The 26,033-nt window shown below is 42.0% G+C and overlaps 1 protein-coding gene across 1 annotated transcript; it reads right to left on the bottom strand.

The window, feature by feature from the left end:
• Positions 1 to 776: 776 nt before the first annotated feature.
• On the bottom strand, positions 777 to 14,911 carry RGR (retinal G protein coupled receptor). The gene is made up of 7 exons (XM_072340642.1): positions 14,642 to 14,911; positions 11,632 to 11,788; positions 10,907 to 11,028; positions 4,225 to 4,378; positions 3,592 to 3,709; positions 2,157 to 2,270; positions 777 to 1,185 (listed from the first exon to the last, which is right to left on the bottom strand). Exons 1-7 carry the CDS (start codon positions 14,718 to 14,720, stop codon positions 1,042 to 1,044), a joined length of 888 nt encoding a protein of 295 aa, XP_072196743.1. The 5' UTR covers positions 14,721 to 14,911; the 3' UTR covers positions 777 to 1,041.
• Between the last annotated feature and the right edge of the window lie 11,122 nt (positions 14,912 to 26,033).

Raw genomic sequence — 26,033 nt, 5'->3', positions numbered from 1 at the left:
GGGCATTTATTGCTGGTCTTCAGCCAGTTCTGCTTAATTCTGATTAATTAATGTTGAGAACTAGTTTATAACTAGAAAAGAATTTTTGCCTTTGTGCCCTGTTCCTGTCAGCTTATATTTCTGTCCTTTTCTTTCTTACTTTTCTAGAGAGTTTAATTGCCTACGATCCAATACATGAGCTGCAATCAACTTCATTTCCTTTGCTCTGCTGTAGGAGTACGCTCCTCACCAGCTACATCCTCTAAGCCAGCCCTCTTCCCTATCTCCCATATCCATCGTGTGGAGGATCTTCCTTAGGTTTGATCAGCCCTGAGGCCCTTTTCTAGCTTTTCTGTTCCCTCTGTGAGTTGGAATGACCCAACCTGTGTGTCTCTTCCAACAAGTCTGAGCATAGTGGCTTTCAAGCGGTACGAGGTTGTGTCCTCTTTAGTTTCCTATTCATTTTTAGTGGCTTTTAGCATTCTGCTAGGATTTATTGTTATTCCTTACTGGAGTGAAATGTCCACTAACATGTATTGATGGAATTAGGTTGGCACATTCATTGCAGAAGTCTGGAAACTCCCATTTTGGGTGCATAGGAAATGCATTCTTAAGATGGATAAGCTATCAATACAGACAAGCGGCATAATTCTGGATTCTCTAATCTTTTAGTAATTCAGGCATCGCCATATGGACAAACTGCAGTTCAGTTTGGGGAGGCCTTGCTGGGTAAATGAATACCCTACTTCAGTTAATTTGATGAGCTTTTATGTCAGTCTATCACGAGAAAAAGAAGTACTTTCCAGTATACAGTTTATTTGCAGTGACATATAAAATAGGCCTGATGACAATCAAGACAGGTTTAAGGCAGCTTGTTTGACAAGCAGCTCATGGTGGTTTCAACAATAATCCGTGGGGCTTTCTTTCATTGCTTGTAGTCAGCACACAGCCTTTTCAGTGTGGAATCACCTTTGCACGTACATACCACAATGCACACGTCTTCCTCTACTGTGTTGCTTTCACTGGTGTACCTGCATTAATGTGTCTTGATGCTGTAGTGGGTTACTTAGTTTTGTTATCAACCTCTGCTTTCTCAATCTTCTGTCCTGTGAGGAACTGCCATATTCCTCCTCTGTAGTTCTCATTACCCAGGGCATACACAAAGCTGTCCACGGTTGGCACTGTCTTGGCAATAACGGCAGGGATCTGTAGGGAGGCACGAGAGGAAAACATGCCAATGAGCTAACGGAATAATTTTAGGCTAGGCTATTTCCCTCTGTAAAAAAAAAATACCTTTCCCTGATGGCAGCAGCTTGCTGCTCTGGAATGATGAGAAAGGTGAAAGCAATTTGTTCAGCTGGGGCCCCTTAGGGAAGGACAATCTCCAGGAAGGAAAAGTTAGATTAGTATCACCAAAAACTAGGATATTTCAGCACAGTGTGAATGGGAGGACTGGAGGGTATGCCATGGACACCTTTGCATGAGTGAGTGGGCTACTATTGCTAACATGCTTTGTAGGATGCTAAATACCTTAATACAGTAATGCTTTTAGTGATCTTAAAGTGGGCTAATGACCGAATGGAAGTTGAAAGGTGCACTGTAATATTAGTCTAATATTAATCCTGGAGGGACCCTCGGAGCTGAAGCTCATAGGCAAAAGGAAACATCAGAACTGCAGAGTTGCAGCTTCCCTTAGGAGACAAGGATTAGGAAAGACAAATGGGACAATCAGTCTCTTCAAAACTGAGAACTCTGAGGTTGTACTTCACTGTAAAAGGGACACAAAATGCTTCTCCAAATCATAGAATCGTTTGGGTTGGAAAAGACCACTAATGTCATCTAGTCCAACTGTCAGCTCATCACCCCCATGCTCACTACTATGAAGCAATGCAGGCTTCAGTTCCGTACCTGCTGCTGAAGAAAAAAAAAAACACAACAAAAAGCATTATTCCTCAAATGGAGCTTGATCCAAGCACTAGTTATAATGTCTGCTTCATTGCTGTGCTGAACTATTTTGCCTTAAAACGGTAGGTGAGTAGGTGGCTTAGCATAAGTGATCTATTCATAACAGATGTGATAGGACTGCTAGTGTTCAGGTTGGTATGTTTCCATGGGAAAAGAGGAAAGAGCACGAGAGGAATGTGTGAGAGTTCCTCCTCCAGGTGCCGCTGACCTACCATTCGGTATTTTGGTGAAATGAACATCACGTTTTCAACTGCTGCATAGAAACACAGAAGGCAGTAGGGACCCCAGCAAACAACCAGCGTCTTCAACGGTAAGCCAGTGTTAAACTGAAAAGCAAGAACAACACAGTCTTTGTTTTTGTCCCACAACCTCACGCTGCAACAGGCAGATAGGAAAGATCCTGAGAGACCATGCTTACTAGCAGGAGAGCATCGCCCATCAGAGTGCCATAACCATCAGTGTTGGAGGCATGTGAGTACAGCTCTCTTTGGGCTGAGGGCTGCCTGCACAGTGAGCCTGAAGCCCTGCACCTGGTGTGGGGCTGGGGGGGGGGGGGACAGTCCTTCCTGGGCAGAGGCAGGAGCACCTTATGGTTGGCCTGTGACATCAGCATATGTGCCACACGCAGCCAGTAATTGGTACAGATTAGAAGGGAAATGTGCACTTCTGAAAACAGATGAAGTGATCTTTAGCTGACTTCTTGAGGGCCTCGCAGGCAGGCAAACTGTGAAAGTATCACAAATACTGATGAATAGGGAGGTGATATTTTTGCCCTTACATTTTCTGCAGTGTAATTACTTTGCTTCAACTTCACTGCTACAGAGTAGTATAGAAAAAATTACACACCATTGCAAAAACTCACTAGGAAAAAAAACCACAAAACAAGACTTGTAATAATGAAAACCAACATTTGTCTGAGAAAAACATAGAGGACATGCATGCTATGTATTCCATATTGCTACACGCCTGTCTGCCCTACTCTCTCTACGCATCACCTTGAGAAGTGACAGTCCTTGCAATGCACAGCACCCCAAACTGCATCTAAAGGAACAACTGGCTGAATCACCATATTACATTCCCATAAACCTGCCACTCCTGAGCAGTTCCATCGTTCTCAGCTCATGGAGATCTCTGAATTTCCTCAGCCAAGTGTAAATGTGGTGTGCTTAGGAAGGCCTTTCTCCCCTCTGCACCACACATCTCTGTTTCCTTGCGGTGGTGTGGTTCTGGATGACTCCCAAGCCTGTCAGCTATGAACCTGTAGTGAAACTAGAAACAATGATCCTTCCTGAGCTGAATTTCTCTGTGTGGTTATTGATGTGCTGTTCGCAGATACTGTGTGTGCTGCGTGTTAGTTTTATGACTGGAATTGGACTGATGGCAGAAGGGAGTCCTTGGAGTCACTAATCCAACTGCTCCCTCTGAGGGGAATATTTTCCCTGTTGGGTCATGGGAGTTGTGTCCAGTCAAAAATTGAGTCCTCTACAGATGGGATTTTCATGCTACCTTCCTGCTCAGAGCACCATAATGTGATGAGATAGCCCAGAAGGAGCTGAGCCAAAGCCTCTCTGAAAGAAACTATTTCTGAAGACTGGATGCAGCCCTATTTTGGCAAGGCAATTGCAGGGGCAGAGGAAGCTTCCTTACCTTATAGTGCCCGCTTTTCTTGAACTTCTGGTGTATGGACTGATAGGCTGTCATCATGATGAAGCCCGGGATCATGAAATTGAAAATGGACAGAGCAAAAAGGAATGTGATATAGTTTCTGGAGAGGGTGAGGAGGGAAAAAAAGGAGGTGGTTAATTTCTCTTTTGTGCATCTCTTTCTGCATTTATTAAGTAATCAGCATTTTTAATATGGCCCAAACCATTTCTGTTAGCTTGCTTCTAGGCTCAGGATTTTCTGCAGTTGTGCTGCGCTGTTGCACATGGGATGGACAGTATTGCAGGAAGTCGCAACAGGTGTTTGGTTGCTAACCCCAGGCATCCTTATTAGGACATCAGGGCTGGACTGCGTAAAGAATACCATGAAGTGTTTCAAGTCCTAAACCCCAAAAAGATGCAGCTTATGACTAATGAGCAAGGGAGCAGCAGAAATCCCAGCACCGGCTTGTCCTGTGGAGGAAGCTGGTTCTGGCCATCCTTATGTGCTTGAGGCAGCCTTGGGCTGTGCATGCCTTGTCCTAGTACCACAGCAGGTAGGTGATGGCTGGGCCCTGCTGCACTGCTGAGGCCACCCTAAGAAGCAGCAGCCTCCCCTGAGAGCTGGACTCATCCTCACCTGTCCCCTTTGCTGTAGTCCAGGGTGCAGCAAGTTCGGAGGGGCTCATAGTCATACTCCCCCCAGCCCAGCAAGGGCATAGTGGCCCAGAAGGCAGCAAACAGCCATGCAAACACCATCATGGAGATGGCCGTGCTCCACTGCATCTTGCTCCCTGCAGGAAGAGAAAAAAGGGATCTGCATGCCTGGTATAAAACCTCTGGGCAAAGCTCTCGAGCCGTGTGTAGCTAGAGCAGAGTCCTGGCTTCCAGGCCTGAGGCAGAAACAAGCAGTTCTGTGTTCTGTAGCTTGAAGCTGACCCAAGTCCAGAGATATCTATCTTGCATAAAAGCTGGGGTAAGTTTTTGCTTTTGGGAATAGCAAACTGTACTTTTTCTACATGCCTTACTCAAATGCTATGTTGCTGCTCAGCTTTGTACTGTGCTTGAGATACAGCTGCTGTTAACACACTATATTCTTTTGTTTTGGGAATGCATTTGAAGACTCAGGAGAGGCAAAGAGCAGAAGGCATGATGCAATGCAATAAATAGTGCTTTAAGAACTGGAGCTCTGCTGCAGGTTGTTGGTCAGCTCAGGGCTGTGACTGTGAACCTGACCCCTGCTGCTTCCTTTCTGCCTGGCCCTAAGGGCTGGACATGTGGCTATTCAACCTACCTTGTTCTAAAAATGATGGTTCTTGACATATATATGAATATATGCAGTTAACTTGACAACAGATCCTGTTCTAAAATACTAATGGTTGAATTACTTTGCCTTTAAGATTGTTGCTTAGCCTAGAACAGGAAATGAGAAGCTCAAGGTCATTATTCTTTTCTTTCTAATTTTATAATAAAAACGCTCACTTGTGCCTATCTCATCTAGTTCCATAGGGCATCACTGGAATAAGTCAATGAATGAAATAAAAGACTGGGAGCTCCATAAGGTGCAGGAAGTATTTCTTCATGGAGAAGGCAGGCAGGCTTCCCTGCTGCACAGAACATTGTGTTAGTCACGCTGCCTGCATGTAAAGAGGCCTGGATAATTTGGTTACCGGGGCTGACGTCCGCAATCATGCCTGGGTTGAATTGCCCATGACGCCAGCTGTACTACTTTGCCCACTACTCCTTTCTAATCAAATCTCCCATTAGAGAGAAGTAATGATGCAATTTTCACTCGGGCTGGAAAGCAGTCTTCTCCTCTGCCCTTGACAGCAGCATCAAGCCAGCGGGATTCAGGGCAATTCTGACCTTGCTTGGGAAGGTGAGGGTCTGGAGGTGGGATGCAAGCAGTAGGTGAGCCCTGCTGCTGAGTGTACAGGGCTGACTTGAGGGCAAAGGACCTGCTAGGGTTGCTTGTAATGAAGGCTGCCGAGTCCTGTAAGGACTGACAGCTCAGAAAGGATCACAAACTCCACAGTAGCTATTTTGGTTAGTGCTGCCCTCCTTTGGTTTAAGGAAGGATAATAACAAGGTGCGTCAGTGAGACTCCCGATTCATAGGAATGGTGATTCTGTGATTCTCATATTTCAGTGGTTCTTGACGGAAGAGTTTGACTGGCTTGAAGAAATTGTTTGCTGCGAATGTTCAAGAATGGGCTCTGGGAGAGAAAGGGGTACATGTTGCAAATTAAATACTAAGGAAAAAACAAAATAATAATTATTAAATACTTTGTTCTAATATGGTAGGTAGCAAGAAATCTATTGACGTTTTTAGTCATTTTAGACATCCTTTTTAATAATTATTATTGATGATTAATAATGATTAATAAGTATCTTTTGTATGATTCCCACAAAGATTATGTCTTTTGGCTACAAAGGCTCAGATCACTCTTTGTCATAAAGTTGTTAATATGGCTACAGATTACATCAATAGGGAAGAAAAAGGGAATATCTTGTGATTTAAGGGCTAGAAATTTGAGTCAAACTTGTTAGAAATTACTGTAATTATCCTTAACCTTCCAACCCGAAGCAGCAATGTAGCATATACCCCTTCAGAACTGCATCCTTCCTAAGTTTATGTTCAAGCAAGCATGTTGGTGTTGTTACTGATCCAGAGCTTCCATTTCCATTTGTGTTTTACAACATCATCCTTCTAGTAGCTCAGCTTTAAGCAACTGTATCTTGAAATTCAGTCAGGACACAGCTTATTACACAAGCTGTCAGTTTTGCTTTGTCTTTTGCACATTCTAGCACCCTTTAAAAAGGCATTACCAAGAGCAGCTGCAGTGAGACCTAGATCTAAAATGTATTTCTTTTACACCACGCTCATGACAAAAGCAGCATTATTGCTTTGGGAATACAGTTTTGTAAATGGTAAGTCCTCATGATAATCTGGAAAAGGAATCAAACAAGCAACACCCCACAAACTAAAGGTTGCTTGTTCTTTTTTGTTTGTTCGTTTCTCCTATAAGGTAGTTGATAGCAATTGTTTTTCATGATAGCTTGCAGCAGAAACTTGTTCCCTTTGCATCCTTTCATTTTGCAGACTACTATAAAATGAAGATCTCATGGATCCCTGCATATAAGAAAAAGAAAGATCTTTGCATGGATGAAATTTGTCACTTGAGCAGTGTTGGTAACATACTGAAGGCAGCTCATGAATATCTATGCTGATAGGGGTGAGTGATCCAGCTGCATGCACAGGTGTGTGGGGTGCTGCAAGTTGCATGTGCTGTCACTGTGCACAGAACAGCAGGGGAAGCTCTCACCCATCAGCTGCTGCTACCTCTGCTACCTGCCCTGGCAGCCCAGGTGCATGTCTGGTCCTGAGGGATATTAAACAAATTGTTTTAGTTTTCTGTATGCTTTGCTGGAAACCCAGGGGAAAAAAAAGCAAGACTGGGGAAAGAACAGCCCTCAGTGCGCATGGTCAAAATGTCCTCTGAGAGGCCAAAGTGTACCAGCAAGCTGAGAGCAGTTCAGTTGCTGTCATACTGAACAGGCCATCGCTTCACCTTAAATGCCTTCTCTGGATGGGTACAATTTAGCATAATAGCCACGTAGGTCCTAATTCAGTTAAATGTGTATATATGGAGTTCAGCATACGCTCAAAGAAATACTTCTTAATTAGGGCCCGGTGCTGGCAGTCTGGTCTCATTAAGTCTAATCACTCTTGTGCTCTGGCTCCTCGAAGAGCAAGAGGGAAGCTTCTCTTTTTCAAGCAGTGAGACGTTAACGTAGGGAATTTTATAGGTCTGTAAGATTACTTTGGAATGGAAAGAGTTAATTATCACAAACAAAACAAAATTGTTGCAAACTGCCTGTAATCTGTGGGGACATTTATGAATTTAAATCTCTGGAAGATTTATAAATTGGCCAAAAGGTAAGCTGATTTTCACAGAAAGAGCAAAAAAATACATCTCTGACACAGTGGCTGCCTTTCAACTAGATTTCAGGTTGATATTCAAGAGGAATTTCTCAAACAAAAGGTCAACAGGCTTTTCTAAAGTGGAAGGGACAAAGCTCTATAATAGCTGAAATATTCCAGAACGATCCAGCTCATCTCAGGCTTACACATGGCACGTACCAATTAAAACTGGCTAAGTTTGTCAGAGACAAAACTTGTTGAGAATGGTGTGTATCAGTCAGAAGTAAAATAGGGGCTGGCGCAGTGGGAAAAGCAGCGGTGACTGGAGCACACAGTATCCGTGAGGAATAAGAAAGCTGCACTATGTAATGGCTTCTGTTGTGCACAGAAAAAACAAACGAAAACATTAGGAAAAAAAAGCATTTTAAAATAACCTTTAAAAAATGGGATATTTTTATTCTTTTTTTTTAATTATTATTATTTGTTTCTTTTTTCCTGTGGTCCTCCATAACCATAAAGCTGTCTTGGCAATTATTTCCTGCTTCAGTGAAAATGCAAAGAGCTGTATAAAGGCTGATGTTTCATCTTGCAAACGGATGCAGGAGCAAGACTAGATGGAGAACGTGTGACAGGGTGGCTGCCACAGTGTGACAGGAGGTGAGGACTTGCCCCTAATCTGGCTGAGCTGACAGCTGCAATTGGAGCAAATGGTAGTTTGCTAATCTTCCCAAACTGATATCACAACCCAGATTGCTCTGAATTTAAGGATTAAATACAAACTCTCTGCAGTCCTACTTGTTGTAATTGATTGCTGCTGTGAAATCCCTGCTCATTTTGTTCTTCTGTGTTGTAATATTGAGAAAAGCACTGACAAATCGCTTTGGACTTTCCTTTTCCCCCTAATTCTTAAACGCTACCATGAAATCATCAGGATGCTTTGGTTCATGTTATTGGCATCCAGAACAGATGGAAAGTCTGTTTATTTTTACTCCTCATCATCATAACCTCTCGTGTTCTCATCAGTACGTTCTTCCTCAAAAATATTGATTCCTGATAATCGAGTGTCTGGTTGAGGAATGCTGTGATTAGAGATGTTCTTGGAAACTCTTAAGACATAAAAACATCAGGGATGGTGTAAGTGAGTCTGGGAAGAGTATTAATTCCCAAGATGAAGATAAAAGGTTGATAGTGTTGTTTTTCAGCCACAGGTGCTTTGTACCTTCTTTACAGGCATGTAACTCACATGAGTGTCAACAGGGGTTTAATATATGGATTGAGAACACAGCATAGCCTGTAGGCTTGGTGTATCAGATCTGTGAAATATGACTTAATCATTCTCATACTCAGCGTGTGACAGATGAAACTGGGAACTGGCTGGTTTTACTGGAACAGCCAAAGAGCGCAAGCTTTTAACAACACCTGTTCCTGTTTTTGCTTTTTTTGGTTCAAAATGCTCAGTAACAACAGCTGTGTTTGGTCATCATTTCATAACTGTTTGAGCAAAGTGAAGAAGTTTGTGCCCTCAGGGTATATCTGCCTGTGCTCTTCATGTACAATGCTCTTGGCTGGAGGAGTGTGCGACACTAAAGCATTAAAGTCAGTGTTGCAGAGAGCAAAATATCTTCCCAAAGATGCACTTGTTTTTCAGGCTTGCTCTCTTATAATGTACAGATGCCACTCTTCTCGCTCCAAATGCATTTTATTGTCCAGCGGCTGTTGGTATGGATGTAGCTTGCAGCCTGCATTATTTAGGGCCTTTTTCTTTGCCATTTCTTTGCCTGAGCTGAATTCTTTGCAAAAGTTGCAGAACAAAAATTTGGCAGCCTTTGTGTCCTCAATCATATCATCAAGTAAGCCACGTTCACTGTGTGCTCTGGGTTTGTTTTAACACTCTCTTGCTCTATGTGGTTATATAGAGGCTGTGTCTGAATGGCAGTGTTGATGCTAAAGGTGGCATTGAAGTGCTACAGCTCAGCAGTCTCTTCCCTGGCCAGCTTTTAAACTTTGATTTAGGATGTATTATATGAACTGATCTGGGCATCCTGTGCTTTAGCACAAGGAGAGGAGGGCTGCCATCGTCTGTTAATGCTGCCAAGAGGACACAGTGTTTTCGGGAATGGTGTGCTTGTGTGGAGTACTCCAGGCTCCTCTTTCCTCTGGAAGGCCTCTGGAGCAGCCACCACAAATGTCTTACTAGACAAAAGCAAGCATCATCCCTGAGTGCCATATTCATAGGAAAGCAAGATTTGCTGGTGCCAGTGCTCACAAGGTTACTCTGGTTTGCTTTACAGCAGATTATGGTGCACCTACTTGTGTTTCCTGACTTCCATGCTAAGAGCATGCGCTCATTTCCCAGTTCTCCCTAACTGCAACCATGGCTGGATCACAGCTGGTGCATCAGCACAAATCCAATGGTCTCTGTGGACACCAAACCCACCTCAGCACCACACTTCAGCAGAAATTTTCTCTCATGTTATGTGGAAGCACAAATCCAATACCACCAATGGATGGGAGATAGCTCTGTGACAAAAGACTAAGCCTATCTCTATTAATCCATACTTTTGACATTCCTGTAAAGTCCCATTTTTCACCTAACTCAAAATGATGCTTTCATAAGTGCACAAAAAAGGCAAATCTGTTTTCCTGTGTCAGCCTCCCTGTCTAATATTAGATTCCATTAACTCCAGCTCTAGGGTGTCAGAGTTAACAGCTACATTGTTAAGAAAAACAAAAAATGTCCTTCACTAAGAGAAGGAAAATAACATTCCTCCTGAAAATAATTCTGCTGCTGTTACCAAACTTTGCACATAATCTATTCTTTGCTTGGGAACAGATGTAGTGCATTTCAGCCTTTGTAAGGGGATCTGGAATGCAGAAGGTACCCACAAGGGGCTCATGGCCCGTAGTTCCAGTGTATCGTGCAGTTGGGTTGCTGTGTTTTTTGCCCCATTGTGCCTTTGCAGAAGTGCTCTGCTGTGGGCTGTGTGCCAGCTGCTGGCTCTTCAGAGCCAGCTCTGTAGCTACACTGAGTTTCTGTAATTAATAAACTCTGCATGGGCATGAAGCTCTTCTTAGTACAAAGCAGGGTGCTGGATGGAAGCCCAGGGTGCATAGATTTCTCTTTGAGGTGTTGGTTTTTGTCTGGGACCCTGATAATTAGTTACGGAGGAGGTGAAATCATGGCAAGAGAGTTGGTATTTAGATGCAATCTGGAAGAGCAAATCACTTCTGAAAGTGATTGGTTAGTGGCTGGAAAGGTGTCCCTTGGAGAGAGAGTTCCTTGATACGTAAAAGATACAAAGAAAAATAAATATGTGCTTGCTTGGATTCTCTGAAATCTAAACATGCTGTTTTTTAACAAGATAGGGGTAAAGCTGGTAGGTAAATCCTAGCCTTACTTGTACAGTAGTGATGATACCGGTCCCAGGCAACTGCTGCGCTGGAGCTAATGCTGGCTAGCGCTGTCAGGAAGCCCTGGAACCCATGAATCTGACAGCCCTCGGAGCCATAGGGCCAGTACCTGTCAACAGACAAGCAGGATGTTAAGAAAATGAAAGAAACAAGTGAAGGCACGTTTATAAGTTGAATTAATGGAGGGGAGAAGGCGATAGCTTGTGCACATGTTTTCCAGTCTGAGAAACTTCTTGGAGTTGCCTGCAATCTCTTGTAGGTGCTTTTGTGTTCTCTACCATTCCCACAGTTTAAAAATACACTCGTTAAGTGGAATTATTAAACAGCTATTTTATGGGCTCTGTATTTTTTACTAGTACGGCGCTGATGAAAAAGCTTGATACAGTTTCTGTCGTGATTGAATGATTGACAGGAGAATGTGGAAAATCAGATTTCATGTCTGATTTGAACTCCTTGCAAACTGGTCTGCATTTTCTTTTTCCACAAGCTTCTAGAATAAGAAATTTAATCAAGAAGTTCATTAGGAACAACGGAAAGGCTTGCAGATAAATTTGTGGTCAATGTCGAGGTTTAGTCAAACGTATGACTATTTCACTGTTCAGTTTGTTTCTATTATAACAACCGGTTAAGTTCTCTGGTTAACTTGTTTCTTTAATGAGCTGGTGGTAAAGTCTGCTTTTTTCCTTGCCTGGTAGAAGTAGGGAGCACATACCTGAGGAAGCTGGAAAAGGCAGCAATGAATGCATTGACGCATATCCCGCAGTCAGCCAGAGCGATGCTGAGAACCAGCAGGTTGCTGGGTGTTCGGAGCTCTTTGATTTTTCGGAAGGAAATAATCGTCAGGCCATTCAGGCAGAAACCAAGCAGGGCTGCAAACAGAATAGTTTGATGTGACTCAACTGGAAACGGAAAAGGTCTATAAGGACAGGAAATATATCCAAAGGGTCTGCTTGCAAGTTGTGAACATTCAGTCACAGGTGACAGCTGAAGCTACTGTTTCAGTCCTCATTGGAGATGTGTCCACTCATGCAGGGAAGAAACACTTCAGTTTTATTTGCACTTCTATGCTTTGTTTTAATGGAGAGACCTGATTTCTAGGCTCCATCCAGGAATACAAGGGTCAGAGGGAGGGAGCTGCAGAGGAGGCAGCTGCACGGGGACCCTCAGCCAGCACGCACTGCTGGCACACACGTCGCCAGGCCTGGCTGTGGCAGGGAAATGGGTCATATTTATTGTTGATTGTTACACGCTTGTGTGTTTCAGCACAGAAGTCCCTTGTCAGCCTGCCTCCCTTTGGGATTTTGCCTAGGGTTAACCTAGAGGGTGCTTGAATCACACCGGCTCAATCTTATTACTGCCCTTCGTCAATAGACTATACATGGAAAGGAATAATCTAATTATAAAAAGCAGTCACTGATAGATTTAAAAAAAATGAGTTAATGTTTGTTGTCAGAGAGGAGTGCTTAAGCAACCCCAGCTATTCACTTGGCTGTGCTGCCCTGAACCCCATCCTTCACTGCTTTAAATCAAACTTTGTCCTTTGATGTCCTTTTCAAGAGCTGAGTTATTTTAGCTCTGATGAGTCTCTGACTCAACATCTCATCTCTAAGGCTCAGTTCCATGAGAGGCAGTATGTCTTTTTCTTTGTGTTCTTCTTGGAAGGAGAAATGATGTGGAGCAGAAAAAATCCATATCCCTTAATTCTCTAAAGTAGCGTTATTACTTGTGCTCATTGTCTTAATTCTGCAGTTACATAAGATGGATAATTTTGTATAGTCAGAAATCCTGCTCCTACTTTAATTACATTAATGGCTGATGGCATAACCATAGTAACAGCTGATGCGTGCCTTTCATTACACAACGGATAACACAATATTTCCAGGAGAAATATTTGGAGCCGTGTGAGGTCTGCTGTTCTTATTTCTCCCCTGTCAGCTTGTCTCCCACCTGCAGGGTAACACTGCAGCCAGCCCTCCCAAGTGTTCCCAAACCTTTAGGGAGGTTTGTTGGGACCACGTTTATGGTAGAGCTGAAGAGTTATTACTTATATCAGCTTTGTCTTTTCCCCTCTTTTTGTGGATGTTTAAGGCTTCACCTCACACTGCTTTCTTAAAGGCCAGCATCACATATCTTTGAGTTTTTATTTCTAAAGCAGATGATCTGTCCAGTTAGAAAAAGTGAATGCACAGTTTTCCTGTTTCTCAGCAGTATTTTACAAATGGCACATACTGCAGCAAAAAAAGATCTCCATCGCTTTTCTCTCAAAGTCTCTGGGAAAGTAAATTAGTCTTTAATTATTCAGTATTCCCAGTCAGGTGGCAAAGATAAAGTGTTACTGTGAACCCACTGGGCACCCTAAAACCCTGCAGAAAATATTGAGCAGTCATGTGGCCATTTGTCTTTAGTGAAACATAAACGTGTCAGACTGTTTCTAGCTATAAGTGGAGGTTGCCAGTTTGCCAGTGAGTTTTGTGCTTGGGCCTGAGCAGCTGCAGGTCCCTGTCCTGTGGGTGCCAGGTGGGGGCTGGCAGGGCTGCGGGACCAGACCCTAACAGGATCCTCTCTGTCAGCCTGTGCCAGCACACACCAGAATCCTTGCTCTCCTGCTGCCTCTCATTCCTCAGGAATGAAGGGCAAATTTATGCATGGTACTGCCAGGCCCAGACTGCTGTTGGCTTGGTATGGCTGTTAAGTCTGTGTTTAAGCAGCAGCTGACTCCTGGGCCAGTAGCAGAAGCTTTTTCTTCTCTCTTCTTCCAAGGAAGAATTTCTGGCACAGCTCTTCCAGCTTTCCTTTGCAGGCAGATGTGATGCTGCACTCCGGCTGAGCTAGCCTGCAAGTAGAAGGTGAGCATCCTTCCCTCTGCCATACTGCACATGCATGGGGTGAGCTGACGAGCATTTGTCCCATTCTGCTTGACTGTATGGCTTCTCCTCTGTTGTTTGACCCCAGGTTCCCTGCATCCGTGGTTGGGCAGCAAATTGCAGGAGTGGGGCCCAGGCCGTGACTGGATTCAGCTATGAACAGAGGACAGTGACTGACATCTATGTGTTCCCAGCTGCAAGCTTGTCCTTCTTTGGCTGCCAGGTACAACTGACAATCTTGTTCATCTCTCATCTAGGTGGAACATCTTAGGAAAAGCTCATACTGGCTTCATTAAATGAACACAATCTGTCCTACCTCAAATTTTACTTCTTAATGCTGTTTTTGAACCTCATGCTCATGTATTTCTGTTTGTTACTTTTACCCAGAAGCCATTAATTTCAGCGGTGCTAGTGCAACTTGGATATATGCAGCAGTTAAGAGGCTATTTTGGATCTATCATTTTTGATTATAAAATAGCTATCATGGCCAACAAAACAAGCAGCCTGATTTTATTGAGGGATCATCAGTCATTTCAGCATCCTTCTCCTGAGGAAGATGAAATTGCCTTTAAAAGTCAGCAACATATTCTAACGTCCCAAATTCTTGATGAGAAATCTAATTGGCAAGTACTTCCCTACCACAGTAAAGCTGTGCATACAGAGCAGATCTTCACTGCAAACAGCTGGCAGCCCACCAGAAGCACTGATAACGCAAACACAGTAATCAGCACAGGTCTGGGTCAGCATATCACAAGTGCTGCTATGCTGCTATTTGCTTTGGTTCCCATCCACCGCGCCAGGAATAATAGAGGCAAAAAATCTTATTTTTTTGTTGCTGAGGTCCCAAACTGAGCTTACCTTCTACCAGCAGGGCAGTGCCGATGACAAATACCTCTATTTCAGTGAAGCCTTCAGGGAGAGGATGTGAAGTGACCATTCTTGTGATAAAAATGCCAACAGATTTAACCTCTGCCCTCTTCTATGGCTATGGGGCTGCCTTTTTCCTACGTCCCCTTTCATCCACCAGCCCAAGGCTTCTTAAAGGAGTAGCCCACGTGCAGACACATGCTCATTATTATATAAAAGCTTTGGGTTTTTTACTCCCACCACTACAATCCCTGCAAGAATGTCATTAATGATGGGACTAGCAACAACCCTCACCCCTCCTTCCCCTGCAAATCGTATTTCAGACACCAGCAAAATGAAAGCATTCATTGCAATTACAACAAGTTCTTTGTAGAGACAAGATTAAGAACCCTGTCCAGTTAATTCTGCAACACTGAAAAAGAATTAAAGGTTGTGGAACGAAAGAAACATGTAATAATATAATTGGAAAGTGACCTGGAAAACAAAGGGGCACTCATTGAGTTGGTAACTAGGGAAAAAGTAGGAACCGAGAAATTTTTCAGCATATAGATCTTCTTCTCACACCTATTTTAGAAAATGGGCAGTCTGTTTTTCTGGCAATGACTGTTCTGCACATTAACATCCTCTCCCTTTAGTAAATGAAGCTTACATCGAGGTGCACACTGGCACAGACTGACTAAAAGAAAATGTGCTAATTATTGCACTAGGGTCCCAGGCATACAAGGATGTATATAAGTTGCCCAGTGGTGAATGCTCAAGGAAATGACCTTGTTGTCCTTTCTGAGATGTTTGAGGCTTGGGGGTCCTGGTGTAGTCAGGCTCTGGAGTGTGTGCAACGTGCACCTTGTCCAGAAATGGCCTCAAGTTGCACCAGGGCAAGTTTAGGTTGGATGTTAGGAAGAACTTCTTTACAGAAAGGGTAGTTAAGTACTAGAATAGGCTCCCCAGGGAGGTGGTTGAATTACCATCCCTGGATGTGTTTAAGAGCCGTTTGGATGTGGTACTCAGAGATATGATTTAGCAGAGGGTTTTTAGAGTTAGGCTGCAGTTGGACTTGATGTTCTTCAAGGTCTTTTCCAGCCTGGGTAATTCTATGATTCTATGATTCTTATCTGCCAGCCCTTAGGAGCAAATCACACAGTTTTTTCCGAGATGAATGCAAGCCCTTCCCACATACTAGCAGGGTCAACTGTTTTCCTTCTGTTTCTTGTGCTACTGATTAAGTAACTCCGGGAATTTTCTTGGATACCGGAGAATGGAAGCCAACGGCTTTCAGAGTCTGAGTGACTAGAAAATTTTCTCCTATACATCTGTTGAGTTGTTTTCAATGCCTGTTCATTAAAAGCAAGCAACTTGTCCATAGTTCTCAATTCTTACTCTACATTTTAGAGCAGCAATAACTACACTGTCTATTAAGTGAGGTTACCTTCTTTTTAAGGGCACTTTACTCTGTCTTTCTAGGTTCACTTGCTTTAATTTTCTTCAGTCTTTCCCTGCTCACAATATCTGCTTGTTTTCTACCTACTTATCCATTACCTCAATCAACAAGGTGTCACTACCATGATAGTTTCCTTTTTGATGCATAACATTCTTTATCTGCTTGATCCCTCTCAGGAATGGGAAGAAAAAGGGAGCTGAATCTCAAGGGATGTTGTCTTACCCCAGCTTCAGTCCTGCACTGTGCTGACCTGGCTCCTGGCTGACTGAGAAGTCATGCAGAGAGATTCTGACCCAGGTATGGCTAGGGCTTATTAATGGCTATCCTTACTACACTGTGGAGGTGCATTCACAGTCAAGGTTCTTGACTGAACCTTGGTTCTTGGCCGTGATAAAGTAGTATTTTACAGTTTTCCTATCCCATGCTTATTGCAAGTGCTGATGTCCAGGCACACTGATCAGAGCTTCAAGACTTATGAAGACATTTTGCTGTATTTTGTGACCTCTGTTATTCATCTTACAGCTATTATTGACGTTGACAATTGGATTTTGAAGTAGGATTCAGGAGGATAAGATATTTGCTAAGCTATTGGATTTAAACAGAGCAGAATTGTGTTTCAGCACATAAATCCATCGTTATGTTTGTCTTTCATTCATCTATGTGTCTTGTTGGAAAAGGTGATAGCTCTGCCTCCTAGCATGGCAAATGACTGATCTAAGCCTGTGTTTTTAATGGTCATCCACAGTGCATTCTTGCAAAAAATTAGTGCTAGATCTTGTGAATGTGCTGTAAATTTTTATGTTGGGATGGTTTTAAAAATAGATGGCTGGTTGTAATACTTGTCAGCATAAAGCTGTGTGGCTCTGCCAGAGTAGGGATGAAGGACACGGATACTTTGTGCACTGCCTTCATGAGAGCTGTTGGGTACCTCACCTTCATTGCCAAGTAAACCTCCCATGTGTACTACACTGCTGCTGTTTTTTGTGCTGCGTACTGAAGTCTGTGGTACAGACTTCGCTCATTCCAAACGTTTTCTTTTTCCCCAGCAAAGTAGGTTACTGCCTCAACCCTTTTGCCATTAGCAGATCTTTATTAGAGTGAATACTGGGAAACTGTCAGCTGCTTTTCTTCAAATGTCTTAAAGATTTTCTATATTTAAACCTTATTCTTTCCTTCAGTGCTGAGTCAAGTAATGCCAGCCAGTCACTGGCAAACTTTCCAGGGATAGGTGGCTCAGCATCTGATTCAAGTGCAGATGGTATCAATAGAAGTTGTATGGATCAGGCTATTTGATAGCTATTTTGAGGCTGAGTTAAGCTCGCTTTCTAATAACTCACTAGGATAGGATGGGATTCTGTTTGGTTCAATATGGCTGCTAAGTTCAATTCGTTAAAGGAAAGAGGTAAATGGGGAATAAATCAGTGAATTTGCTAGAATCAAACAAAGCTGTATTAATTACCTTTCCCTCTTTTTTTATGTAAGACGCAGCCTCACATCAATATGCCTGTGAAGTCAGTGAAAACATGCAAAGGATACCAGGTTTATTAAAGGCATTTATTAGCTCCTTAAGCTATGAAGTTGTTTAGCAGTCCCTTTCTACTTTTTGCACTCTTTCAATTGCTACTTGCTGTTTCTAAAGTCAGGGGAGGAGATATTTAACTCAATCTGAAGTCATCTTACAACCTCACATTTTGAATTCCCAGCAATCTCCTCACTCCATCAATAAAACCTCCATTTCATTTCACCCTCTCACTTAAGAATAGTTCACTGGCTGCTAATCTCTTTGCTAGGAACACACAGAAAAAAGATCTGATACATACTTGCCAGATGTCTCCCTGGATTTCATAAGACTCTATGGATTTGGTGGGAGCATATTAATCTTTGTAAAATATGCATTGGTACAAGCGCAACAAAAAAGGTGCAGAGCAGAGATAATGCAGCACTCAGATACTAAATTTTCTCTGGGTAATCAATGCAGAATACTGACATACTGTTTTATATTCACAGCAAGAACTTGACTGAATTGATGTATTATTATTCCTTTGCCTTCCCAATCCTTTCTTCTGATTCCAGTTTAGCTACATCATCTCTTAGTTTTTATATTGAAAAACACCTTTTGAAGACAAACTGCAGTGTTTGGCAGAAGCAGCTCAGGGGTATCACCACACCAGACTCCAGCATCATAGAAGTGTGTGGGAATTGGTTCTCACTGGAAATACTCCTCATCAAGGGAAGGACACCAAAAGCATGTTGTCTGGAGGCCTCCTGGTTGAAGTTGAGGGTGCTTGTTTTGGTCAAGAAGCAGTACATGGGAAAGGAACCCAGACTGTAAATGGGCCACAGGAGAAACAATGCAGGGGATCAGCCCACAGGGCAGCCCTTTGGAGAAGCCTGCTGCATCATAGCAACCTTCTTCCTTGATGCAGCCCAGCAATTGGACATGCTCTGCAACCTAATTTCCCTGCAGTGCTGTCTGGAAAAATGGTGATGAAAGCCTGAGGATGGTCAAGGGGAACAGGAGTCAGTGGCCATGCTCACTGGGGATGGGCTCCATGCCATGGCCCGGTATCTGAACCATGCTGCTACCAGCCAGGCTATGGCTGGAGCCTGTTGCCCTGCATATCACTGCACGGCAGGCGTTAGAGGGATGGCCATCACCGAAGAGTTGAGAAGCATCACCTTCCTTTCCAGTTGTTTGTACTATCCCTCTTGAGACAGGTACCTTAATTTACAGCGAACTGAATATGTATTTGATGAATGTATGTATAGTCGTGTGGACTACAAAACGAATAATGTTACTAGAATATTAATCATTATTTTTATCACTGTCATTTTCACTATCTTTATTAATCATTGTATATACCAATCACGATTTGCTATCAAATATGTGTAATTGTTGCCTTGTTCCTTTTATCCATCTTTCAAAATGTATTTTAGACTTCGATAAATAATGCTTTGCTTCCAGTTGGTGCGCCAATTGTAGAGTCATATAAAAATATTCAAAAATTAATGAAATACTCTATCGCTCCCTACTGAATGGTGGTATGCTTCAGGATTTTGGATGAGAAAGCAGTTCTACAGAGTATAGGATCTACCTAATACTGCTTGCTTAACTTGCCCTACAGAGCTCAGGCCTTCTTGCAGCATGGAGAATAATAACTCTTTCAGGAATTATAGTTCAAAGACCAGTGCCCAGTTCTCAGAAGAAATTCTGTTTTCAGGAGAGGCTTTAATTGCACTAAGAAAGGATTTGTGCACCAGCTCTCCTTCTGTTTACTATTGGTTGTGTCAACAAAAAGCAGGTATCTGTCTGGACTGTTCCTCACTGAGTTTATGCAATTGACAAGGTATGGCAATAAGGCCATTTGTGACAGAACCACCTCATTTTTCCTGTCACAGTATCTTTGTATATCTTGCTTGTCTTAATCTTCTGCCAGTAGATCTCTGTAGGAATGTCTCCAGATGTTCTGCTGATAATCCCTCATAAATTAAACTTGAATTCTGCATTGCTTTCCTCGACTTTTCTATGAGAGGTGTATCTACATCGTGGAATTCACCATCACTTGCTCTGCTGGTAACAGAAGGAATCATTTGTCTTAGGGCAGGACATAACGTGCTCTGGAGACAATTCTGCCTCTTCTGTGACTGCTGAGGTTTGGTTTGGTGCCTACCTTGCTCGCATGTATATTAAGGAGAATAATTTCTACCAGATCACAAAAATGTTTGGTCTTCCTGCATCTTTGAAGTGTGAGCCATTGCCAGCTCCTCTTTAGGCCTCCTTCTTCTCCTGAAAGGCTCCTATAGTAACCTAGCCAAATATGCACTGTTTACAATGGAGGCATCAAGGCCTTTTGTGTTATCCAAGAGCACTTTTTAGTGTACCTTAAAGACAGTAGAACCATTTATAAATCATACCTGTTACCCCCTCCTTTTTCTGTTAAAAAAAAAAAAAAAAAAAAATTAAAAAAAAAAACTTTTTTTTTTTTTTTTTAAAGTTTCTATTATTCTGTTCTTCAAGGTCAGAGTAATAAGCAATTTCTCAAAGCTCTTGTCTTTTATAATATGGCGGGATGAGACTTGCAAAAAGTCTATTGCTATCTCACAGAGATGAATCAATCATGATGAAGGTGAAGTCTTTACAGGATCAGTTGTCCTCTTCTTCTCATCTCTAATGTGAAAACGTTGCTGAATTATCATCTTTGCTAGCTAGTGTAAAAGGAGAGGAATATTACAAAATGTGCCATTTATAAATGATAGTCCCAGCCCTCTTATTCAGAGTTTCTTTACTGTTGATTATGGTTCTTTTTTCAGAAAAACACAATTTCATGCACAGAATTTATGGTACGCAGAATCCATCCGTGAAGTGGAAACCTTGACTGTGAAACTGCTTTTAAGAGAGAAAAAAATAAGAACCATACGTTACATGGATGTTTTACAGGTAATCTACCAAGTTGGAGCAAGAGAGAAAGGAAACAAATTGTTTTACTTGTGTGCCTCCAGCATAAGCAACAACCTGCCAAACACTTCTGTATTTATTTTAGTGCTTTAAGTAATGGTTATTTTAATATTTTAATGGATGTGTTTACTTAGTAGTGTAGAATTGCCTGGGATCATTGAGTTTAAAATACAGGCACTGAGGAGTAAACAATCAAGAAGGCAAAAAAGGAAGATTTGTAGGGAACCTACAAGCAGGAGGAGAGTCAACTCTTTATAAGGGTAGATAATGGCAGAACAAGGGGAAATGGTTGTAAGTTCAGTGAGGGGAAATTTAGGTTGGATGTCAGGGGGAATTTCTTTACTATGAGAGTAGTGAAGTGCTGGAACAGCTGCCCAGAGAGGCTGCAGATGCCCCATCCCTGGATGTGTTCAAGACCAGGTTGGATGGGGATCTGTGCAGCCTGGTCTGGTATTAAACATGGAGGCTGGTCTCCCTGCATGCGGTGGGGGGGATTGGAGCTTGATGATCCTTGAGGTCCAATCCAACCCAAGCCATTCTGTGATTCTGTGTATTATTTCCTGCAGGCTGACACACTTACTGCTACGTCCTACTGCTGCCCTTGGAGCATCAGTCTTCCACACCCTTCATTTGGCCTTAGTGGGTATGTAGGGCCGCTTTTGCCCAAGCAAAGATCCTTGAGAGTAAACTGATTTCTTCGGAGAATGAGTCTGCATAGATTTAATGTTACTGCATCTGCGATCAATACCAGGTGAGAAAATCAAAGCTTAGAGGAAGCTCCCCATCAGTTTAGGCTTCCTCCATTTTCTCACCTTTCTTTCTTACTCTTCTTTAGATAAAACATCAAAACTGCATTAGTTACGTACCTTGAAGGGCTGAACCAATGAAGTATGGGTTGTAACACAAATTAGAAGGACTGAAGCATGGCACACTCCCTTCTGGAATGGTCCCTCCCTTTGTGGGTCAGCAGGACAGCTGTGGCTATGAGGGGCTGCCTGAGGTATGATGTTATCAGTGAAGTCTCCCACTCTCATTTCACTCTGCTATTGTAAGCTGTAAAATGATCACCTTTTGGAAAAACAACAACAGCAACAAAACAGAATATAATGAAGCATTTAGTCCAAGAATAATCAGAACGGTTTAATTACAAGAGCAATTTAGTTCTCATGTTATGTCCCCCCACCAAATGCATAAGTACACACACTGACACACACATACCTATATGTATCTATATAAGTACACTGAATCTCTGAGTAGGTTGAGAGAAATAATATCAAGAAAATAGATACACCAGGGCAGAAGCTTTCCTTTTCCTTTCCATCCTGGCCTTCTTTTTCCCTTTATATCCTTCTCCTCTTTCTTTTTTTCTTGATTCCTATTTGTAAGACTTGTGGCTTCAAGTTAACTGCAGCTGCCACAAGGGCATGTACTCAGACTGTGAATTCTTGAGGCTGAAGTCGGGCAAATCAGAGTAGGAAAATGGGATTATCAGTCTGGAAAGAGGGCAGAGGGCTGCTGTGTAAAACAAGTTATGCTCCATCTGCATTTAGGAGCCACATAAACAGTGCAGGAAGTTTAATGCTTTTGACAAGCCTGAAGAATCAAAATAAAACAGGCACCGTTTCCTAAGCAGAGGTGACTCTGCAGGGCTTAGACTAATGCTATTAAGATCCAAATTAGAAAAGGTTGTTGCAGTCAGCAACATTATTGCATGGCCTCCTCTGCCGTGCAGCTAAGGCTACTAAGCCCAAAGTTAGCAGATTTTGTTACACTGTGGAAACCTTCCCAGTTCTTAGGGATAAAAGGTACAGGCTAGGGAAGAGGGACCAGGAGAATAAACACAACTTTAGTCATTTTAAATGCATGTGTCAGATATGATTATGGCATATCCAGTCATCAAAGTGGACTACTGTGGAGTGATGTATGGTTGTGATACTTCAAAGGAGAATAGTAATTCTTTTCTGAGGGAGAAAAAAATCCAATCCAGTGGGCAATGCAAAGTGTTTACTCTCTCATCAGTTCTCAAGACTAATAGCTTTAAAGACGTCAAAAGCTTTAAAGAAAGAAATGTCTGGTTCATTTGGAATTTTCCCTCAGCAGTGGAGCTCAGAGAGTCTGTCCCAGAGAATTTCACTCTGGAGTCCTGTATGCTTGATGCAAGAAGCATCTGCCTGTTGCTGTGGGGTCTTTGGAGAAGAGGAGAGCCGTGGCTGTGGTTGGCTGGCCCTCTCCGCCCTTCAGATTGTGGTGCAGGAGTTGCAGGCACCTCTTCCACCCTGGGGCCGGCTTGTCTTGCAGGGGGCTGAGGACTTGAAGGAACATTTTTCTGTTCCCAGAAGTCCCGTGTGTGATAGTGCCAGGGACATGCAACACTGTGAATCTACATCAGTCATAGCCAGACCTGCCTGGGTGTGTGAGCCTGAAGCGAAGGGGGAAAGGCAAAGTACTTACTGTGCGCCTCCATCTTCAGATGGAGTTCATTTTGATAAGCACTGCTCTTTGTCACATGGCTTTGTGAAGTGGTTTCTGCTGTGCAGGAAAAAAAAATGGGCCATGTTCTTTGTTTGTGAGGAAGGTGCATGCATTTATGTTCCTCCTCCCGTAGGTCTCTGCTCTTTTCTGCTATTCTGTACTGGTCATAACAACCAAGACAAATGTACATCAAATAAATACCACTGGTAGAGTTTTATTACCCCATGCAAAAAAAAAAAAAAAAAAAAAAAAAAAAAAAAAAAAAAAAGGAAAAAAATAATAATAATGTTTATGTTTCTTTTATTTCTTCAGCAAGCCTAGAGGTCTATTAATGACTTCACTCCTCCTCCTCTGGAGGAGCTGCCTTCATTGGCATTAAGTGCAAGATCCAATTTAGAATGACGTAGTGCATTACTGCGCTCCGACTTGCATCAGTGGGAAGGATTTTCCACTTTACAAGATATGCCCTGCCAGAAGCTTCTTGGAGGTGCATTTACTTAATGAAATTGATTTAGTATCTGACCCATATTGCCTGCTAATAAGACCTCCCAGTCAAAATCATGGGTAATAAGTATCTTATAGCTTTCTTTTCTGATAAAGGATGCTGTCTTATTTACTTTATGCCATCTTTCTCTAAGCGTATGAGGAAAAGGAATAAGTTCTGCCCAGTGACCATATTAAAAAGAATGAGTCAGAAGAGCATGGTCACTTAAGTGTCACATTTGAACTTGTGAGTAGAATCAACTGATAAGGCATGTGTGTGCTCAGAAAATCTATATGGGGAAAAAGGTGGAGACTGTAATATGAAGTTATTAATCTTATTAGGAACCAAACAAAAAATGTTTTCTAAATTAAATCCTGTTTTTGAAAGGCAGGAAAGATTACATTGTGTTGAACTTCACTGACAGACAGTAGACTTTGACCCCATTTGCTTTGCCTTTACTTACACCACAAGTATAAGCAGGGGATCTGGCTATTCTCAGACAATGTAAAACAAATTCTTACACCTCTACTGAATGACACCTGTTGCTTCATAGAATATTTGATTCTCCAGGTCGTATTTCTAGATCAAAACAGAGAAGAATCTTCCTATGTAGCAGCAAGGAGAATGACTTTTGTCATTTGAAGTGCATAATTTTGTCCATGAAAGTGAAGTGCCTAACTTTCATTGTCTTCATTATGGAATACAGTTGTCCATCATGAAAAAAGTGTTATTACTTTAACTGTATACTCTTGGCATTGGAAAGAAATAATATTGATTTTTAAAAGTTTCATATAAATATCATCTATAACCACATAGGAATTAGCTATTGAATGCTTTTTTTTTTTTTTTTTTTTTTTTTTTTAATAATTATTTGTGAATATCTCTATAGTAGCTGGGAGGATATGGTGAAATTTAGCCTTAAAAATACCATGAAAATTGGGAAAACTGCTGTGCTGCACACAAGTCATTGAAACAAACCACAAGTGTGTGGGGAAAAAGTGAATAGACAATGGCAGTGTCAATAGAATGCCACTGCGAGATTTTACTTCTCTTTTTTTTATCTCTTCCATCTTTCTCAGAGGGAGCGTAGATGCAAGCAGAAACAGCTTATTTTTGGTTTAGTGGGCATAGTGGGGATGGGCTGATGGTTAGACTAGATGATCTGAGAGGTCTTTTTTGACCTTCATGATTCTAGGGTTCTATGATTCTTGCAGTCCACTTGCTGCTTCTGCAGTTGATGAGAAAACAACTATGGATGTTTAATGAGCACTGCATCACGTTTCCAACTCTTCAGAAATAAATAATGAAATCTTTGAATTTATTTTTGAGGAATGGGAAATAGTACATAAAAATAGCATAGGGAAAAATAATCTTTTGGGCCATCTTCTCAGTAAGTGATTTCTGCAAGCCTTAATTGATTATTGGATTTATTCGTGGAACAAGCTTAGGCAAAACTATGGCATCATAAAATGTATGTTTAATAGTTGGCCCCAAAATGCATCTAGATTATCTTGAAACACTGAGATATATTGAAAAAATTGTCAGCATAATTTGATTGTTCTGAAGAGGTTGCAGAAGGAATTATACACTTCACTCTTAAGAAAGAAATGGCAATATGTTTATTGACATACTATGGTGATTTAATAAAACTTTATTATGAGTAAGACAAGTTTAACAAGGTTTGAGGTGCACTTGATTATTTACTAAAGCATCAAGGAACATTTAAGTGTAAATTACATGAATGATATTACATAGAAGAGATTATAGCTACAAAGAAAACCCATTCAGGCAGCATTACACCAAGGACAGCCTTTGGATCTGATGACATTATACTGAGAATAGTTTCATGGATTTGGAATAGACTTCCTTTTGCCTTCTGGACTCTGGAGAGTCTAGAAGTAACTGGATCTTATTCCATTCCTGGACTTAAGAATGAACCCTATGCTTTTTCCAGATCCCTCCACAGAGGAGTTTGGGTGCAGCCAAATCCACCCTCAGTCTCAAATTATTCCCAACATTCTGTCTTTATTCTTGAAAGAAAAAAAAGACCTCTTCCATCTTGACAACTACCAAGGATTAGTCTAGTTACAGATCTGAGCTGGCTGCACAAGGCTGGATTGTATGAATGCTTTCCTTCCATGGGATCTCAAAGATCTGAAGATTAGAAAAGATCTATAGAAATCTGCATGGCTGGCTGTGGCCTCTCGTGCCTTTTCTACCTGCATGAAAGAGTGTGAAGTTTTGAAACACAATATCCACATCAGCTCTTCAAAATGCATCTGTTTCTCATATCCCTCTCATCACAGAAGCATTACATGTTGAAACATCTATGTTGTTGTTGTTGTTGTTTAATTTAAATTTCAATTTTTCTTCTAAGCTCCGAAGTGTCTTTTGGATGGGGTTATTCCTGTTTCCTTCTTGGTGTTCATGTAATGTGACACTCATATGCTCTGCAGAAGAGCACTTGTAGGTACAGTTATGCTCTTTAAAAGGGGCGGCAGAGCTGTAGTTCTCTCCCTGGGAAATATGAATT

This window comes from Excalfactoria chinensis, chromosome 6 (genome assembly GCF_039878825.1).
Source record: "Excalfactoria chinensis isolate bCotChi1 chromosome 6, bCotChi1.hap2, whole genome shotgun sequence".
In the NCBI taxonomy this organism is placed as follows: domain Eukaryota; kingdom Metazoa; phylum Chordata; class Aves; order Galliformes; family Phasianidae; genus Excalfactoria; species Excalfactoria chinensis.
This window is presented reverse-complemented; position numbering and strand designations above follow the sequence as displayed.

Excerpts from the sequence above, each read along its gene's own strand:
- RGR (XM_072340642.1), bottom strand. The coding sequence starts at position 14,720 with ATGGTCACTTCACATCCTCTCCCTGAAGGCTTCACTGAAATAGAGGTA. Across the intron at positions 11,029-11,631 it reads GCCTTTTCCAGCTTCCTCAG|GTACTGGCCCTATGGCTCCG; the intron begins GTATGTGCTCCC and ends GTCTGTTGACAG. Across the intron at positions 3,710-4,224 it reads GACTACAGCAAAGGGGACAG|AAACTATATCACATTCCTTT; the intron begins GTGAGGATGAGT and ends CACCCTCTCCAG.